Source organism: Schistocerca americana, chromosome 11 (assembly GCF_021461395.2).
Source record: "Schistocerca americana isolate TAMUIC-IGC-003095 chromosome 11, iqSchAmer2.1, whole genome shotgun sequence".
Classification (NCBI taxonomy): Eukaryota; Metazoa; Arthropoda; class Insecta; order Orthoptera; family Acrididae; genus Schistocerca; species Schistocerca americana.
In genome coordinates this window covers 173,923,850-173,944,873 of record NC_060129.1, presented here as the reverse complement: position 1 = coordinate 173,944,873, position 21,024 = coordinate 173,923,850, and the positions used below count along the sequence as shown (strand labels likewise).

The following is a 21,024-nucleotide window of genomic DNA, read 5'->3' as shown; positions in this document are numbered from 1 at the left end:
CCACACTTTTACATTAATATCAGAATTACATAAGTACGAGGGTCACTCCAAAAGAAATGCACACTATTTTTGTAAAAATACAGTTTTCACTCTGCATGTGTGAAAGTTTTACAGTGTGTAGATACATCCTTTCCGCTTGTTTTCAAACTTAGTTCGCCCTGTTCCCATGAGTGGCGCCGTCACAGCATGTCTTCAAGATGGCAAGATGGCTGCTACACTTGACGTTCGTCAGAAGCAACGTGCTGTCATAGAATTCCTGCGCTGTGAAAACGAGACAGTGGGCAACATCCACAGGAGGTTGAAAAAGGTGTACGGAGATGCTGCTGTCGATCACAGTACAGTTAGTCGGTGGTTGGGATAGGGGAAGTGTGTGTTTGCAGAATACTGGAAGTGTTGGCGTTAAAAAAGGTTTGTACCAGGTGGGTTCCCAGGATGTTGGCAATGGGTCACAAAGAAACAAGAAAAACGGCATGGAGCGAACTTTTGGAACAGTACGAGAATGGTGGAGATGAATTTCTTGGAAGAATTGTGACAGGTGATGAAACATGGCTCCATCAATTTCACCAGAGACGAAGAGGCAATCAATGGAGTGGCATCATGCAAATTCACCCAAGAAAAAAAAATTCATAACCACACCTTCTGCTGGAAAAGTTACGGCTATGGTGTTTTTGGATTCCAAAGAACTCTTGCTTGTGCACATCATGCCAAGTGGAACCACGATAAATTCTGATGCATATGTGACGACACTGAAGAAACTTTGAGCTCGACTGAGTCGTGCTCGACCACATCGGCAAAAGCAGGATGTTTTGCTGTTGCACGACAATGCACGGCCACAGTCAAAAAACCGTGGAAGCGATCACAAAACTCGGATGAACATCACTGACACACTCGCCTTACAGTCCTGACCTGGCTCCGTGTGACTATCATCTCTTTGGGAAACTGAAAGACTCTCTTCATGGAACAAGGTTTGAAGATGATGACTCCCTCGTGTACGCTGCCAAACAGTGGCTCCAACAGGTTGGTCCAGAATTTTACCGTGCGGGTACACAGGCGCTGGCTCCAAGATGGCGTAAGGCAGTTGAGAGGGATGGAAATTATGTGGGGAAATGAAAATATTGTTCCTAAAGGATGTATCTACACACTGTAAGACTTTCAAACATGTAGAATAAAAGATGGATTTTTTAAAAAATAGTGTGCATTTTTTTTGGAGTGACCGTCGTATTATTGCATCCTTTACATTTTCTAGGGATACACGAAACAAATCGGCACATCAACAGTTTGGACAGATCTGGAAGGAAGCATGCTTCACATGTAACAGGAAATGTTATACGCTAAACATGGCAGCTCACAGTACTCAAGCCACAAGCATATCTAGGAGGCTACAGGGGAACCAACTACGTCTGAAAAGGAGCGAACAATGTTTGGTCTGACCTCTTTCTGCGTCTCGTCCTCTGTCCAGCTGAAGGAGGAGTACTTGTTCTGAAACAACACAAAACAACACGCGATGCACACAGGAGGGCCGTGTAGGCAAGTACTATACACTATGGAGGAGCACAGGACACTGCTAACAACAATACTCAACTCTACAGGGTAACTGTACATGGAGAAATAATGAACTAGTTACAGGTGTTATGCACTGGAGAAACAATTTGCAGTATTAAAAGTTGAGCATTTGACTACCAGTTGGTTTATGCATAGAATGAACATCACGAAAAAGGGGATCATCTCAATATATTTACAGAAATTGTACACTGAAGCACAAAAAAAAGTCTTTTATGTTGTACGTCATTCTGGATGCCAAAGTCTTATGGTTCTTCTAATATTTACAAGCGTCTTTTTATGTGATCCTTGCGCCTCGTGGAGATGAAAATGAAGGACAAATATAGAATATGTATAAAAATATATCAGGCTACCCTCCATTTAGAGGCTGTTGCACGCAGCGAGTGTTATATTGAGTTGTAAATAATAGATTTCAGCTATCAGTCGTCCTTTTGAAATTTTATTGGCAGATCTAGATTTCAGCTAGAAACTAGCCATTCTCAATGCACTATCATTTTTGATCAATGCATGTAATGCCTGTTGGTCGGGCTTCATGCACAGTTCATAGAATGCTAAGTATCAACTGTGGATGAAGCCTGACCAACAGGCATTACATGCATTGATAAAAAATGATAGTGCATTGAGAATGGCTAGTTTCTAGCTGTAATCTATATCTGCCAATAAAATTTCAAAACGACGACTGATAGCTGAAATCTATTATTTACAAATAAAAATATATACTTTGTATTATATTGTATATTAATAAAATAAATTAAAGTTATTGACATGCCTTGGTTTCATTTACTACTAATCCCTGCTGTCTTCAGAATATCAAAGGGTGTGTTCCAGTAAACACTGTCAAAATCGTCTTCTAAATCTATAAACAAAGGTCTGCCTTTCTTCAGCCTATCTTCTAAGATACTTAGTACAGTCAGTATTGCCTTGTGTATTCTTACATTTCTCCAGAAGCCCAACTGATCTACCCCAAAGTTGGTTTCTACTAGTCTACCTATTCATCTGTAAATATTTCGCGCCAGTATTTAGCAACCATGACGTACTAGGCTGTTTGGTTTCAAGCCTGTCAACACATACCTTCTTTGGAATTGGAATTATGACATCCTTCTACAGGTCAGAGAATATTTAATCGAGCTCATACATCGTACAAACCAGGTGGAATAGCTGAGACTGTTAATGACTGTCGCTCCTTTATAAAATGTTTAATCTCAGCAATGAGCATGGTGGAGTTGAAATATTTCTGGAGCCACACTGGAGTCCAGAGCATTCCACCAGGTATGTGAGAGCTCTCTGTAGTGTGTATTGTAAAGGAGGAAGGCTCTTAATTTTTGAATTTTCTATTTTCTTTTTGCTAACCCTCAGTTTGGTCCCATTGCCCACAAAAATGAGTAGTGTGTAATTTGGGCTCAACAGCAAAATGCGAAGGCATGACCCTCGCCAATGAGAAAAAAAGAAAAATCGTATAAAATTTAATTCATTTTATATCCCAAAAAATATCGTTTAGAAGTAGTTGGTTAACCAAAACATTATCGATTTCAACTTTAATATTAATGTTGCTGTATTAATTTCAATAGCAAGGAACTATTTACAATGTGTGGGAAGTAATATGACAAGAAAATCTCATTTTCCAAATAAAATTTTTAATTCTCCGACAAAATCTCGTTTCATGCTCTGTAAACACAGCGATACTCGGGGACAAAAAGAGGTACATACTGCGTCCGGTTTACCTATTTTGTACGTTGTTTGTTATAGCCCTTTATGAACTTGATGCTTCGTTCAGCCAGACCATTTACAAATTTCACTTTAATAACCAAGTGTACAACGTTGAAGGAATTTTAATACCACAATGATAAGTCTGTGTTAAGGAACTTAATACTCAAATCAAACCTGGAAAAAAGATAGTCGTATTTTATTAGAACGACGTTATTGATGATTTATGGGATTTGGTAGATTGATGCTTCAATTTTATCAATATTTTTGTGTTATTTTACTGTCTGACGATTTACTTCACTGACCATTTTCGTCTCTGATTCAAAAGACTAATTAGCATCAAAGATGGTTAAAGCGACATATGTAAAAGTGCATGAACGATGTCTCGATAGACAGTACGATATTTATTAAGGTTTGAAAATATACTGCAATAAAGGTCCCGTTGACTGATCAATAACTGACCATATTCAGTCAAATGAAATGAAAATGTTGGCATAACATTGTTTGCCGGGAGAGCTCGTCTGGAGAGTTTAGACACCAGGTGCAAATCTTTCTGTTTGACGCCCGTTCGCCGACTAGTGTGTCGATAAATATGAGATGAACTGGACAGGGAAACACAAACACTCAGTCCCCGTGTAAGGAGGATCTCCGACCCGGCCGGGAATCGAATCCAGGACCCTGCGATCTAGAGGAAGTGGCGTTAACCACACCTAAAGGTGTGGACATCTCCAGTCGTAACGATCCTCAGAGCATTAACGTGTGCTTCATCCACAACTAACGCAAGAAATTCCATTTATATTCACTTATGAATCTCTGACTACCTTGCAGAATATTTTTGTAGTTGCCCCCATTTTTCATACGAAGCTTCTAACTTTTTATATGGTTTCTCATCACCTTCACTGGAATTCTTAGTTTTCTCAGTATGTGATTACTTCTAACACAGTTTGTGTGGTACTTTTATGGACAATTAACTTAACCTCAAACTGTACATCTACATCTACATCCACATTTATACTCCGCAAGCAACCCAACGGTGTGTGGCGGAGGGCACTTTACGTGCCACTGTCATTACCTCCCTTTTCTGTTCCAGTCGCGTATGGTTCGCGGGAAGAACGACTGTCTGAAAGCCTCCGTGCGCGCTCGAATCTCTCTAATTTTACATTCGTGATGTCCTCGGGAGGTATAAGTAGGGGGAAGCAATATATTCGATACCTCTCGAAACCTGAACAGCAAGCTACACCGCGATGCAGAGCGCCTCTCTTGCAGATTCTGCCACTCGAGTTTGCTAAACATCTCCGTAACGCTATCACGGTTATCAAATAACCCTGTGACGAAACGCGCCGCTCTTCTTTGGATCTTCTCTATCTCCTCCGTCAGCCCGATCTGGTACGGATCCCACACTGATGAGCAATACTCAAGTATAGGTCGAACGAGTGTTTGGTAAGCCACCTCCTTTGTTGATGGACTACATTTTCTAAGGACTCTCCCAATGAATCTCAACCTGGTACGCGCCTTACCAACAATTAATTTTATATGATCATTCCACTTCAAATCGCTCCGCACGCATACTCCCAGATATTTTACAGAAGTAACTGCTACCAGTGTTTGTTCCGCTATCGTATAATCATACAATAAAGGATCCTTCTTTCTATGTATTCGCAATACATTACATTTGTCTATGTTATGGGTCAGTTGCCACTCCCTGCACCAAGTGCCTATCCGTTGCAGATCTTCCTGCATTTCGCTACAATTTTCTAATGCTGCAACTTCTCTGTATACTACAGCATCATCCGCGGAAAGCCGCATGGAACTTCCGACACTATCTACTAGGTCATTTATATATATTGTGAAAAGCAGTGGTCCCATAACACTCCCCTATGGTACGCCAGAGGTTACTTTAACGTCTGTAGACGTCTCTCCATTGATAACAACATGCTGTGTCCTGTTTGCTAAAAACTCTTCAATCCAGCCACACAGCTGGTCTGATATTCCGTAGGCTCTTACTTTATCAGGCGACAGTGCAGAACTGTATCGAACGCCTTCCGGAAGTCAAGGAAAATGGCATCTACCTGGTAGCCTGTATCTAATATTTTCTGGGTCTCATGAACAAATAAAGCGAATTGGGTCTCACACGATCGCTGTTTCCGGAATCCATGTTGATTCCTACAGAGTAGATTCTGGGTTTCCAAAAACGACATGAAACCCATTAAAGTATGTTTGACAGATCGCAGTTAACTCGTAGTCATTTCACGCGAGTAATTCTGGAGCGAAAACGTTATGTCCCATAAACAAACCGAAGACATTTATCATGCAGAAATAATATTTTGCTAATGGTGTGGCTTTTCTACCCGCCAGGGTAGCCGAGAGTCCTAACGCGATGCTTCCTGGACTCGGGTAGGCGCGCCGGCCCCCAAATCGAATCCGCCTGGTGGATTAGCGACGAGGGCCGGTGTGCTGGCCAGCCTGGATGTGGGTTTTAGGCGGTTTTCCACATCCCGCTAGGTGAATACTGGGCTGGTCCCCACGTTCCGCCTCGGTTACACGACTCGAAAACATCTGAACAAGTTCGCACTATTCCATGGATTACACTAGACGCAGACAGCTGGGGTACACTAACTCCGTCCCGGGGGGGTGGCACGAAGGGCATCTGGCCTCCCCTTAAAACTAACCTTGCCAAATCCGTTGTAACCACGCCGAACCTGCGATCGCTGCGGGACTATGGCGTAAGCGAAAGAAAGAAAGAAAGAAATTTGGTGGTTTTTCTATTTTTTTGTATTTTCCATTTTTGAAGGCTCAGATGCTCTCTTTCTCCTTAATCCTATTTAGCCCAAATTTCACCCAGCTCGTTTTTTGTGGAATGTAACCAAGTTAGGGGCAGCCCAGGAATAATTACTACGAATTTTGGAAAGTACCTTATAAGGGCTGCTCAGGGTGTTGAGGGCAGACTCACCTTGAAGGAGGGCCTAGTGAAGAGAGGCATGCCGCTGTCGTCCACCTTGCCGGACACCAGGCCCATGGTGAGAGGCGACCACGCCATCAGGCCCACCCCTGCAACCAGAGCACGGCACCACGTCACCACAGCAGGTCGGTCGATTCACTACCGCACACCGTGAATATCAGCACTACCTGGCACTTCAAAGTGGCTGCAAAATTAATGGAAAATTTAATGATGCTGTTCAGTGAAATGGGACTGAAGGAGATACTGAATACGTCAAGGGAGGCTTGGTCTATGGGGAAAGTCTTTGGCTGGTAACCAAAATGTCCTTGGTCCTTCGCTAAAACCCAGCCAGTCGCCACAGCAGGTCGGTCGATTTACTACCGCATACCACGAATATCAGCACTACCTGGCAATTCAGAGTGGCTGCAAAATTAATGGAAAATTTAATGATGCTGTTCAGTGAAAAGAGACTGAAGGAGATACTGAATACGTCAAGGGAGGCATGACCTATGGGGAAAGTCTTTGGCTGGTAACCAAAATGTCCTTGGTCCTTCGCTCAATCCCAGCCACTGCTTAAATTTTAAACAAAAACCATCAGCATTGATGACAGAAGATTTTAGGTGTAATGAGTCCCCCTCAATCTGCCAGCAGTCTTGTCGAACAGGGCAAACAAGTGGAGAGAGTTTCAGGGCAATATCTTGCCCTTGCAATGGGAAACTACCCCTAAAAGGTGCATGAATCTGCAATTATCAGAAGCATATTTACACTTAGGATTTGTTGTGTATCCACACGACATGTATCCTGTAATGAAAAGGAACCTGATAATCACTCGGTTGGAAAAAGATTCCAAACGAAGTCACCATTTGGATCTGCAGGAGAGTGCCAATTGGGAGGCAACCATGAGAAAAAGATTGTAAACTATAATCAACCCAAGGGTACACTTATATGATTATCAGTGTGGATTGTCAGAATCTGAACATGGGAGTGAAGCTAGCAAATCTGGAGAGGGAAATCTAAAGGCTCAATCTGGATATAATGGGGTAAGTGAAGTGAAATGTTAACTGAAGAAGTTCCAAATAATTACTGTCCATTTCTACTTTTGTCATTATCATTCTGTTATTTATTTTTTTGACATATATTTTGCTTACATGCTTATTCTAACAAATTTCATAAGAATGTCTCATTGCCTTTGGTAACATACAAGTTTATTGCTGATTGGTACTCATCATTTAATATATTGTCAGTGTTGATAAACAACTATATAGTAATTTCCCAAACACTACGAATGCTGGAAACAATCTAATTGAAGTAAAATTACCACCAGCTAAGTTAGTATAGGGTGGCTGCAATGTATCCAGTGTACAAGTGCATGGCTAGTGATACACGGATGAAGTGTATTAACGAACATGAGTGATCCAGGCTAGTGTCAATGAATTAATTTCATACGTAAAAACTATTTGTATTTAGAGAACCTCAAACAACTAATGTAATATCACTTTAAGTGATCAGGACCACATCACAGTGTGCTATTGAGAAGTACTTTTTCACCTGCACGTCTTTCAAAATTTTGACGCTGTTCTATCATGCCTCTGACAGTAGCTAATCACTGGTGTACTGTAATTATAATTCTGAGCAAAACATTTAGCAAATATTTCACTTTTGTGTGCACTTTTGTTGCTTTACAACTGGAAACCAAACGTGCACATTTACACATGCAAACATTCTGACCAGTTAGTGCTTTGTGTGGTCCTTGCCATAATCAGCTGTGAATCTGGTATGCAGCTTAATTTCACCAATACATGTGTAACAGTATTAAATGCATACTGGCCTTGTGTTGCATCCCGTCTAAAGTGAGCCAAGTCAGTGTGTGCATGTCAATTATAGCGACGGGTATACTACGACAACAACAATTGTCGCATCTTATGATCGAACCCTTGTACAGAAGAGGGAAAAATTACTCATTCTCAAAGTGAAGTTAGCAGAAATAGTTATATTCTTTTGATTTCCATACCCTAGGATTCATATACACAATACATTTGTCTCTGAGGGAGAAGTACAAAATTATCAGAAGGTTGAGATGTACTGTCCCTTTAAAGACTAGCAGGATCACAGTAGTTACTTTCTTCAGTGAGAAAGCTACAACACTGAATACAAAAGGGTATGCACATTAGCAGTCTCATCTCTTTAGAGTACAGTTCACTCAGCACTTTCGAATCACCAGAAGAAATTCCTGTTGCCAGTGAAGCTATGGACATGTGCAAGCTGATCTCTTTGGAGCAAGATTATTAATGAAACTCCCTGGTAGATCAATACTGTGTGCCGGACCGAGACTCGAACACAGGACCTTTGTCTTTCGCGGGCAAGCGCTCTACCAACTGAGCTACCCAAGCACGACTCACGCCCCATCCTCACAGCTTCACTTCCGCCAGTACCTCGCCTCCTACCTTCCAAACTTTAAAGAAGCTCTCCTGCAAACCATGCAGGACTAGCACTCCTGAAAGAAAGGGTATTGTGGAGACATGGCTTAGCCACAGCCGAGGGGACGTTTCCAGGATATTCACTCTGCAGCGGAGTGTGCGCTGATATGAAACTTCCTGCCAGATTAAATCTGTGTGCTGGAGAGACTCGAACTCGGGACCATTGCCTTTCGCGGGCAAGTGCTCTACCAGCTGAGCTGGAAGGTAGGAGACGAGGTACTGGCAGAAGTAAAGCTGTGAGGACGGGGCGTGAGTCGTGCTTGGGTAGCTCAGTTGGTAGAGCGCTCGCCCGCAAAAGGCAAAGGTCCCGAGTTCGAGTCTCGGTCCGGCACACAGTTTTAATCTGCCAGGAAATTTCATATCAGCGCACGCTCCGCTGTAGAGTGAAAATCTTATTCTGGAAACATCCCCCCGGCTGTCGCTAAGCCATGTCTCCGCAATATCCTTTCTTTCAGGAGTGCTAGTTCGTTTGGAAGCTAGGAGACGAGGTACTGGCAGAATTAAAGTTGTGAGGACAGGGCGTGAGTCGTGCATGGGTGGCTCAGTTGGTAGAGCGCTCGCCCGCAAAAGGCAAACGTCCCGAGTTCGAGTCTCGGTCGGGCACACAGTTTTAATCTGCCAGTAAGTTTCATATCAGCGCACACTCCGCTGCAGAGTGAAAATCTCATTCTGGAAACATCCCCCTGGCTGTGGTTAAGCCATGTCTCCGCAGTATCCTTTCTTTCAGGAGTGCTAGTTCTGCAAGGTTCGCAGGAGAGCTTCTGTAAAGTTTGGAAGGTAGGAGACGTGGTACTGGCAGAAATAAAGTTGTGAGGACGGAGCGTGTGTCGTGCTTGGGTGGCTCAGTTGGTAGAGCGCTCGCCCGCAAAAGGCAAAGGTCCCGAGTTCGAGTCTCGGTCGGGCACACAGTTTTAATCTGCCAGTAAGTTTCATATCAGCGCACACTCCGCTGCAGAGTGAAAATCTCATTCTGGAAACATCCCCCCGGCTGTGGCTAAGCCATGTCTCCGCAGTATCCTTTCTTTCAGGAGTGCTAGTTCTGCAAGGTTCGCAGGAGAGCTTCTGTAAAGTTTGGAAGGTAGGAGACGTGGTACTGGCAGAAATAAAGTTGTGAGGACGGAGCGTGTGTCGTGCTTGGGTGGCTCAGTTGGTAGAGCGCTTGCCCGCAAAAGGCAAAGGTCCCGAGTTCGAGTCTCGGTCGGGCACACAGTTTTAATCTGCCAGTAAGTTTCATATCAGCGCACACTCCGCTGCAGAGTGAAAATCTCATTCTGGAAACATCCCCCCGGCTGTGGCTAAGCCATGTCTCCGCAGTATCCTTTCTTTCAGGAGTGCTAGTTCTGCAAGGTTCGCAGGAGAGCTTCTGTAAAGTTTGGAAGGTAGGAGACGATGTACTGGCAGGAGTAAAGTTGTGAGGACGGGGCGTGAGTCGTGCTTGGGTAGCTCGGTTGGTAGAGCGCTTGCCCGCGAAAATCAAAGGTCCCGAGTTCGAGTCTCGGTCCGGCACACAGTTTTAATCTGCCAGGGAATTTCATATCAGCGCACACTCCGCTGCAGAGTGAAAATCTCATTCTGGTAAGATTATTAATAGCTTTGGAATTGGCAGAAGAAACTGTAATGAGGAGCCGAGACTAGTTATGACCATCCATTGGTCAGCACTCGAATAGCTTTTGGCCAGTCATGACACATTGAAACTGGGAGAGTTTGTCGGCTGAACACATTGGCGAGATGGTGACTGGATCTAATCACTACTCAAATGAATGTTATGCGAGTCAAGCGAGCGCCTATGCTATTAGCTGAAGTAGCATCGGTCATATTTGGCAAGTTCTCCCAAGCCATGCAAAATGTATTCGCACTCTCTCTCTGGAATTAGCACACTGGACTCGCATTCGGGAGGACGACAGTCCAAACCCGTGTTCGGCCATCCTGGTTTAGGTTTTTCATGAGTTTCCTAAATGGCTTCAGGCTGATGCTGGGATGGTTCCTTTGAAAGGGCGCAGCCGATTTCCTTTCCCATCCTTCCCTCGGACAGGACTGATGACATCGCCATTTGGTCCCCTCCCCCAAATGAACCGACCATCCACCTGTCTGGCACACCGCAGCCCAGCGCTGAGTGCTTCTCGGGTGGGTCTGGCGCCGGCACTCACCTATCTTGTTGTAGAGCTCGGGCATGTAGAGCTCGGTCTTGTCGCGGCAGAACATGTGGTACTCGGCCTGCTCGCAGATGGGCGTGACGCAGTTGAACTGCCGGCAGTTGGTGTAGGCCTCCATGACCTCGACGGGCGTCCAGCGCGCCGTACCCCAGTACATGGCCCAGCCCTGGCTGATCACGTGGTTCATGGCGCGCACCACCTCTGCAACACGCAAGCCAACGCAGCTGTTTGGGACCCTCTCCAGTTTACCTGAGCCGGTGAAACATTGCACTTGCGAGTTCGCGTCATGTCAAGTTAGGTTGGCTACACTGCACTAGCGATGTCGCAACAAAAGCCCCATCACACACAGCAGGTGATACAGATTTCCGTTCCACCACGTAAACGTAAGCTACTCAGCATAAAAATTCGTTTTTGAGTTGCTACCGCAGTAAAAAAACAACAACAGCATAATACTGTAGCTATAAGTATAACAAAGCACGCGCTTTAGATAACAGAGCAAAGAAGTACAGGAAACAAGCTTTTGATCGTGACCAATATTTTGAAAACAGTATGGTCATGGGTGACTGGAATTCGACAGTAGGAAAAGGGAGAGAAGGAAACATAGTAGGTGAATATGGATTGGAGGGAAGAAATTAAAGAGGAAGCCGCCTGGTAGAGTTTTGCACAGAGCATAACTTAATCATAGCTAACACTTGGTTCAAGAACACATGGAAGAATCCTGGAGATACTAGCAGGTATCAGATAGATAGTATAATGGTAAGACAGATAGATTATATAATGGTAGGGCAGAGAATTAGGAACCAGGTTTTAAATTGTAAGACATTTCCAGGGGCAGATAGGGACTCTGACCACAATCTACTGGTCATGAACTGCAGATTAAAACTGAAGAAACTGCAGAAAGGTGGGAATTTAAGGAGATGGGAGCTGGATAAACTGAGTAAACCAGAGGTTCTACAGAGTTTCAGGGAGAGCATAAGAGAACAATTGACAGAAATGGGGGAAAGAAGTACAGTAGAAGAAGAATGGGTAGCTCTGAGGGATGAAGTAGTGAAGGCAGCAGAGGATCAAGTGGGTAAAAAGACGAGGGCTCGTAGAAATCCTTGCGTAACAGAAGAAATATTTAATTTAATTGATGAAAGGAGAAAATATAAAAATGGAGTAAATGATGCAGGCAAAAAGGAATACAAACGTCTCAAAAATGAGACCGACAGGAAGTGCAAAATGGCTAAGCAGGGATGGCTAGAAGACAAATGTAAGGATGTAGAGGCTTATCTCACTAGGGGTAACATAGATACTGCCTACAAAAAAATTAAAGAGACCTTTGGAGAGAAGAGAACCACTTGAATGAATATCAAGAGCTCAGATGGCAAACCAGTTCTAAGCAAAGAAGGGAAGGCAGAAAGGTGGAAGGAGTATATAGAGGGTTTATACAAGGGCGATGTACTTGAGGACAATATTATGGAAATGGAAGAGGATGTAGATGAAGATGAAATGGGAGATACGATACTGCGTGAAGAGTTTGACAGAGCACTGAAAGACCTGAGTCGAGACAATGCCCCGGGAGTAGACAACATTCCCTTAGAGCTACTGACAGCCTTGGGAGAGCCAGTCCTGACAAAACTCTACCATCTGGTGAGCAAGATGTATGAGACAGGCGAAATACCCTCAGACTTCAAGAAGAATATAATAATACCAATCCCAAAGAAAGCAGGTGTTGACAGATGTGAAAATTAAAGGAACTATCAGTTAAATAAGTCACGGCTGCAAAATACTAACGCGAATTCTTTACAGACGAATGGAAAAACTGGTAGACGCCGACCTCGGGGGAGATCAGTTTGGAGACAGTAGAAATATTGGAACACGTGAGGCAATACTGACCTTACAACTTATCTTAGAAGAAAGATTAAGGAAAGGCAAACCTACGTTTCTAGCGTTTGTAGACTTAGAGAAAGCTTTTGACAATGTTGACTGGAATACACTCTTTCAAATTCTAAAGGTGGCAGGGGTAAAATACAGGGAGCGAAAGGCTATTTACAATTTGTACAGAAAACAGATGGCAGTTATAAGAGTCGAGGGGCACGAAAGGGAAGCAGTGGTTGGGAAGGGAGTGAGACAGGGTTGTAGCCTCTCCCCGATGTTATTCAATCTGTATACTGAGCAAGCAGTAAAGGAAACAAAAGAAAAATTCGGAGTAGGTATTAAAATCTATGGAGAAGAAATAAAAGCTTTGAGGTTCCCTGATGAAATTGTAATTCTGTCAGAGACAGCAAAGGACCTGGAAGAGCAGTTGAACGGAGTGGACAGTGTCTTTAAAGGAGGATATAAGATTAACATCAACAAAAGCAAAACGGGGGTAATGGAATGTAGTCGCATTAAATCAAACTGAGAGTTAGATTAGCAAATGAGACACTTAAAGTAGTAAAGGAGTTTTGATATTTGGGGAGCAAAATAACTGATGATGGTCGAAGTAGAGAAGATATTAAATGTAGACTGGCAATGGCAAGGAAAGCGGTTCTGAAGAAGAGAAATTTGTTAACATCGAGTATAGACTTAAGTGTCAGGAAGTCGTTTCTGAAAGTATTTGTATGGAGTGTAGCCATGTATGGAAGTGAAACGTGGACGATAAATAGTTTGGACAAGAAGAGAAAAGAAGCTATCGAAATGTGGTGCTACAGAAGAATGCTGAAGATTAGATGGGTAGATCACATAACTAACGATGAAGTAGGGAATAGAATTGGGGAGAAGAGGAGTTTGTGGCACAACGTGACAAAAAGAAGGGACCGGTTAGTAGGACATGTTCTGAGGCATCAAGGGATCACCAATTTAGCATTGGAGTGTTGGAGTGCAGCGTGGAGGATAAAAATCGTGAGGGGGAAACCAAAAGATGAATACACTAAGCAGATTCAGAAGGATGTAGGTTGCAGTAGGTACTGGGAGACGAAGAAGCTTGCACAGGGTAGGGTAGCATGGAGAGCTGCATCAAACCAGTCTCAGGACTGAAGACCACAACAACAACAACAACATGGTACACAGTTTACAAAATAAATAATAACCGATGTAGCACTTCCCGCTCTAGGTTTTATTATGACAGTGATGGAATGAACAACCGATGACCGTAGCTTTTGACTCACCATTTGCGGCGACAATGGCTCAATTCCATCCAGACCCCCATCGTCACTGTTGTCGGAAACAGCGCCGAAACCATGTGCATCATCATCATCACCAAGGCAAATCGTTTGCTGTTGATGGTCACTAACGACACCTGCCGTTGTCTGTGCTGCTCGAATAAGTTTTTCAACGTGCTAGACCTTTGTCCTCCACGGCGCCGCATCCACAGTCGCAAGAGCTTTCCATCTCTGTTACTATTGTGCCTTATGTATGTCTTCACATCATTCCGTACCAACTGGATGTTTTGAAGTGGCAGTGATATTGTGGCAGCCTTTTTACAGTACGATGCTGCTCCACGGCGATTTCGTCTACTACATAAGTAGCCATCGTAGGTTTATTTTCTTTAACAAGCGAATATAACAAAAGCTTCGTCATGCTCATATCCGCAGAAATATTTCGTGCCTGTAACGACTGCACCATTACTTCTTTGCGGTGGTCTGTCGTTGGGACTTAGTTCAGTACCACTAAATTGTGTGGAGCATCGTCCATTACAATTGTTGTAGGGACAGAAAGCTGTTTTAGAAGGTTCCTCAGCCACTCAACAAATCGTTTGTGCTCCATGTCTTCATCGTAATCACCTGTCATTTTCGACAGAAAAACCGCAAGTGCATCGGAAACAAAACCAATGGAAGAACCTGCATGGACACTACATAGTCTTGCTTCTCTTCCTGCCGCCTGATGATCACTACTGTTTGGAGTGTCAAATGGTTCAAACAGCTCTGAGCACTATGGGACTTCAACATCTGAGGTCCTCAGTCCCCTAGAACTTAGAGCTAGGCCAACTTAAACCTAACTAACATAAGGACATCCCACGCCCGAGGCAGGATTCGAACCTGCGACCGTAGCGGTCGCGCGGTTACAGACTGTAGCGCCTAGAACCACTCGGCCAACCCGGCCAGCTTGGAGTGTCATCCGTCCAGCATTTACTGATAGTTTCTCCGGCATTAACCCACGTTTCGTCTAGTCATATTAAGGAATGAATGCCCTTGCTCTCAATTTTGTACAACAATAAGATTCGAGCCGTTACAATGTGCGCCTTTTCTAACAGGCCTTCCCGTCCGCCTACCGCTTTATACCGAAAAACCCATATTTTTCGGCACGATCTTCAGTGAAGTTTTCCCACCCTTGAAAAGTTCTCTTCCTGTTAGCGACACTAGGATACTCTTTCCTGCTGTGGTGAGCACCAACACGCCTGCGAACTGCACCAGTCTGCAAAGAATCGCAGTCTGTGACGAGTGTGGCTGCTTTGTTTTTTTCTTTCTAAGAGCCCCTAAAAATATACACTGCTGGCAATTAAAATTGCTGCACCAAGAAGAAATGCAGATGATAAACCGGTGCACATAGGACAAATATATTATACTAGAACTGACATGTGATTACATTTTCGCGCAATTTCGGTGCATAGATCCTGAGAAATCAGTACCCAGAACAACCACCTCTGGTCGTAATAGCGGCCTTGATACGCCTGGGCATTGAGTCAAACAGAGCTTGGATGGTGTGTACAGGTACAGCTGCCCATGCAGCTTCAACACGATACCACAGTTCATCGAGAGTAGTGGCTGGCGTATTGTGACGAGCCAGTTGCTCGGCCACCATTGACGAGACGTTGTCAATTGGTGAGAGATCTGGACAATGTGCTGGCCAGGGCAGCAGTCGAACATTTTCTCTATCCAGAAAGGCCGGTACAGGACCTGCAACACGCGGTCGTGCATTATCCTGTTGAAATGTAGGGTTTCGCAGGGATCGATTAAAGGGTAGAGCCACGGGTCGTAACACATTTGAAATGTAACGTCCACTGTTCAAAGTGCCGTCAATGCGAACAAGAGGTGACCGAGACGTGTAACCAATGGCACCCAATACCATCACGCCTCGTGATACGCCAGTACGGCGATGACGAATACACGCTTCCAATGTGCGTTCACAGGTATGTTGCCAAACACGGATGCGACCATCACGATGCTGCAAACAGAAACTGGATTCATCCGAAAAAGTGACGTTTTGCCATTCGTGCACCCAGGTTCGTCGTCGAGTACACCATCGCAGGCGCTCCTGTCTGTGATGCAGCGTCAAGGGTAACCGCAGCCTCGGTCTCCGAGCTGATAGTCCGTGGTGCTGCAAACGTTATGATTGAAATTCTTTTCTTTTTCTATTATTTTTCTGCTATAGATTTCCCTCTATTCGTCTCTTATTTGTATTTCGTAAGTTACTACTTGTGGAGGGGTTTGGGACATTTCATGAATTTATATTTCCAGTGCATGGGAGGTAATTTGGGAGCTATTTTCGTTTATTAACACCGAGAGGAGGATATAAGATGAACATCAACAAAAGCAAAACGAGGATAATGGAATGTAGTCTAATTAAATCAGGTGATGCTGAGGGAATTAGATTAGGAAATGAGACACTTAAAGTAGTAAAGGAGTTTTGCTATTTGGGGAGCAAAATAACTGATGATGGTCAAAGTAGAGAAGATATAAAATGTAGACTGGCAATGGCAAGGAAAGCGTTTCTGAAGAAGAGAAATTTGTTAACATCGAGTATTGATTTAAGTGTCAGGAAGTCGTTTCTGAAAGTATTTGTATGGAGTGTAGCGACGTATGGAAGTGAAACATGGACGATAAATAGATTGGACAAGAAATGAATAGAAGCTTTCGAAATGTGGTGTTACAGAAGAATGCTGAAGATTAGATGGGCAGATCACATATCTAATGAGGAGGTACTGAATAGAATTGGGGAGAAGAGGAGCTTGTGGCACAACTTGACTAGAAGAAGGTATCGGTTGGTAGGACATGTTCTGAGGCATCAAGGGATCAGCAATTTAGTACTGGAGGGCAGCGTGGGGGGTAAAAATAGTAGAGGAAGAGGTGAATACACTGGATAAATTCAGAAGTATGTTGGATGCAGTAGGTACTGGGAGATGAAGAATCTTGCATAGGATAGAGTAGCAAGGCGAGCTGCATCAAACCAGTCTCTGGACTGAAGACCACAACAACAACAACAACATCGATCGGAGGATGGAATTCACGTATCGTACAGCCGTTACGCCGCCTTCCGTGACCACCAGCGGCGTACGTCGGCCCCACATAATGCCATCCAAAACAGCAGGGAACCTCCACCTTGCTGCACTCGCTGGACAGTGTGTCTAAGGTGTTCAGCGGTTGCTGTGTCTTATGGTTTGTGTGTGTGTGTGTGTGTGTGTGTGTGTGTGTGTGTGTGTGTGTCTATATTCACAGAGTGTTTCAGAACCGATTGTCAATAATTCACACATGGAAGGTACAGGCCTAAAGTAGCTAAAAAGCTCCAAACACGTCTCCTACCATTGTCTCGTTGAAGGCATATGTAACACTCGTCGGTGAAGAGAAAGTGATGCCAACCCTGAGCGGTCCATTCGTCATGTTGTTGAGCCCATCTGTACCGCGCTGCATGGTGTCGTGGTTGCTAACAAGAACCTCTCCACAGGCGTCGAGAGTGAAGTTGCGCATCATGCAGCGTATTGCGCAAAGTTTGAGTCGTAACACGACGTCCTGTGGCTGCACGAAAAGGATCATTCAACATGGTGGCGTTTCTGTCAGGGTTCCTCCGAGCCACAATCCGTAGGTAGCGGTCATCCACAGCAGTAGGAGCCCTTGGGCGGCCTGACATCGACAGTTTCTCTCTCTGTATGTCATCCATGTACGAACAACATCGCTTTGGTTCACTCCGAGACGCCTGGACACTTCCCTTGTTGAGAGCCCTTCCTGGCCAAAAGTAACAAAGTGGATGCGATCTAACCGCGGTATTGACCGTCTAGGCACGGTTGAACTACAGACAACACGAGCCGTGTACCTCCTTCCTGGTAGAATGACTGGAACTGATCGGCTGTCGGACCCCCTCCATCTAATAGGCGCTGCTGATGCATGGTTGTTTACATCTCTGGGCGGGTTTAGTGACATCTCTGAATAGTTAATGGGTCTTTGATACAATATCCACAGGCAACGTTGCCTTCACGAGTTCTGGGAACTGGGGTGATGCAAAACTTTTTTTGTTGTGTACATATGACAACAACATGAGAGAGAGAGATTAGAACGAATAGACAGGAATAAAGACAGTTTTCCCTCTCTCTTCATGTGAATGGATAGGGAAGAAAATAGGAAATATTGGGCCGAAGTGCCTTCCGCCACATGCGGTTGCAGTCGCTTATGGAGTGTATGTGTGTGCGTGTGTGTCTACATACACAGAGATCAAAAAGGTTCAAATGGCTCTGAGCACTATGGGACTCAACTGCTGTGAATATCAGTCCCCTAGAACTTGGAATTACTTAAACCTAACTAACCTAAGGACATCACACACATCCATGCCCGAGGCAGGATTCGAACCTGCGACCGTAGCAGTCGCACGGTTCCGGACTGCGCGCCTAGAACGGCGAGACCACCGCGACCGGCATACACAGTGTTGCAGAAGTGATGGTCAATAGTTCACACATGGAAAGTACAGGCCAAAAGTAGCTAAAAAGTTCCAATAAACATGGGTCCACAAAACTGTTGTCGAGATACAACACGTTCTCTGTTGCCTTTCATTAGTGCCTCGCAACACATGACATCTCTAAACGTTAGAGTAGGTGTTCGAAATGTTGTCCGAGCCTCTGAGTGCAACACTGATAAAATATGTGACACATTAACTAGTGAACTATACACAAATTGCAACAGTTGGTAATAGAAGAAAACAAATTGAAAATTAACTTTACTGACATGTTACAAGAGTCTCGCTGAACAAAATAGTATTGACCTTAATAGATTCTAAATTACAAACAGATAAGATATACTGGTGAGATGGAGGAGGTATGTGAAACAGCTGTGAATATACAAAAGCAAAATTTTTAAACAGAGCAAGAGACATTATGGCAACTGAAATAAAAGAATAGGGGGCATGCGAATTAAGTGGGGTTAGAAGTGGCCAGTGCCGGAACTGTGTCTGGCTATACAGCACAAAAATCACGCAGACTTATACACGAAGACCGTTTGAAGAGTCCGTGCAAAAATAAAAACTACTTACGTGTTTGGGGTAAACCATTTTTATTTTTCGACATAGTCTCCTCTTAGACTTATAAACTTCGTCCGAAGCTGTTCTAATTTGTTAATCCCTTACGAATAATAGGAATTGTCCAAGTCTGCAAAATACCTATTAGTTGCTACAATCATCTCCTCGTTTCAATCAAATCTTTGTCCCGCCAGCCAATTCTTCAAATTGGGGAACAAATAGTACTCTGAGGGAGCCAGGTCTGGAGAACAGGGGGGATGTGAAACGAGTTGGAATCCTATTAATTTTACGACGACAACTGCTGAAGTCTGTGCTGGTGCACTGTCGTGAAAGAAAAGGATTTTTTTGTGGTCCAATCGCCGGCGTTTTTCTTGCAGGTCGGTTTTCAAACGGTCAAATAACGATGACTAATATGCATCTGTAACAGTTTTACCCTTTTCCAGATAGTCGATGAGGATTATCCCTTGCGAATCCAAAAAGACAGTCGCCATAACCTTTCCTTTGGATTTTTTGGTGCAGATTCTCCCTTGGTAACCCATTGTTTAGATTGTTGTTTGGTCTCAGGAGTATAGTAATGTATCCATGTTTCATCCACAGTGACGAAACGACGCTTAAAGTACTGCGTATTCTTCCTGAACAGCTGCAAACCATCCTTGCAACACTTCACACGATTCCGTTTTTGGTGAAGCGTGAGCAATCGGGGAACCCATCTTGCGGATAGCTTTCTCATGTCCAAATGTTTATGCAAAATATTATATACCAGTTCATTCGAGATGCCCACAGCACTAGCAATCTCATGCACCTTCACTCTTCTGTCATCCACCACCATATCACGGATTTTATCAATGATTTCTGGAGTCGTGACCTCCACAGAGCGTCCAGAACGTTCAGCATCACTTGTGCCCATATGGCCACTCCGAAAATTTTGAAACTACTTGTAAACTGTTCTAATCGAAGGTGCAGAGTCACCGTAATGTTTATCAAGCTTCTATTTGTCTCCTGAGGCGTTTTGCCTTTCATAAAGTAATGTTTAATCACACACGAAATTCTTATCCCTCCATTTTTTGACAATCACTCGACTTCCTTGATTGACACGAATGCCAGACAAAATAAATAGACCAATATGGCTGAAACTTGGTATGTGGTCTTTCCATAGATGCTACTAATTAAACATGACGTCCATATGCGCCCGTGGTGTCAAATGGCTCTGAGCACTACGGGACTTAACTTCTGAGGTCATCAGTCCCCCAGAACTCAGAACTACTTAAACCTAACTAACCTAAGGACATCACACACATCCATGCCCGAGGCAGGATTCGAACCTGCGACCGTAGTGGTCTCGCGGTCCCAGACTGAAGCGCCTAGAACCGCTCGGCCACAACGGCCGGCGCCCGTGGTGTCATTTCTCGGATTTTGCACGGACTTTTCTAACTCCCCTCGTATATTTATTAATCTCCATTATCTGAAGATAGCCCGTATTCATTCCTTTATGGATAGAACGTAATACTTCATATTGCACTTCGTGACTATGGCCTTCTTTAAGCATGTGGTCTGTAAAAGTAATTGCCTCTTTTCTAAGTTTCCAACTACCGTGGTGTCCGTTCAAGCGGGTCCATGTTTCCCTGCCATCCTGACCTATTGTAGATGTGTGATTGTAAATGTTTCACTTGACTGCACTAAGAGACGATGACGTGATGTGTCGCAAGGTGGAGAGAAAAATTTCATGAACTATTGGATGATATAAGGGCGTGAAACATGTGCCGAGTCTTTCATTTGCCAACTAGTGCCTCGCTCGCTAACGGCGTTTGCTCCGTAACGTGTGTTAAGCGGAACAACTTTGACGTCACGACTTACGGTGCACTTTGACGGTTTTCGCAAGGTATGAAATTCAACAAAAGCAAAACGAGGATAATGGAATGTAGTCGAGTTAACTCGTGTGATGCTGGGGGAATTAGATTAGGGAAAGAGACACTTAAAGTAGTAAAGGAGTTTTGCTATTTGCGGAGCAAAA

General features: G+C 44.0%; 1 protein-coding gene and 1 non-coding gene across 2 annotated transcripts in view; one reads left to right on the top strand and one right to left on the bottom strand.

Moving 5' to 3' along the window:
- LOC124553489 (voltage-gated potassium channel subunit beta-2) overlaps window positions 1–21,024 on the bottom strand; it is a 753,666-nt gene that overhangs the window by 31,570 nt on the left and 701,072 nt on the right. The window contains exons 7-9 of the mRNA XM_047127344.1: window positions 10,827–11,033; window positions 6,215–6,312; window positions 1,432–1,479 (exon numbers count right to left, since the gene is read on the bottom strand). Of these exons, the coding sequence (XP_046983300.1) occupies window positions 1,432–1,479; window positions 6,215–6,312; window positions 10,827–11,033 (353 nt within the window). The remainder of the gene's footprint in view (window positions 1–1,431; window positions 1,480–6,214; window positions 6,313–10,826; window positions 11,034–21,024) is intronic.
- Window positions 9,812–9,884, top strand: Trnal-caa. The gene has a single exon. It is a non-coding gene; the product is annotated as a tRNA-Leu (tRNA).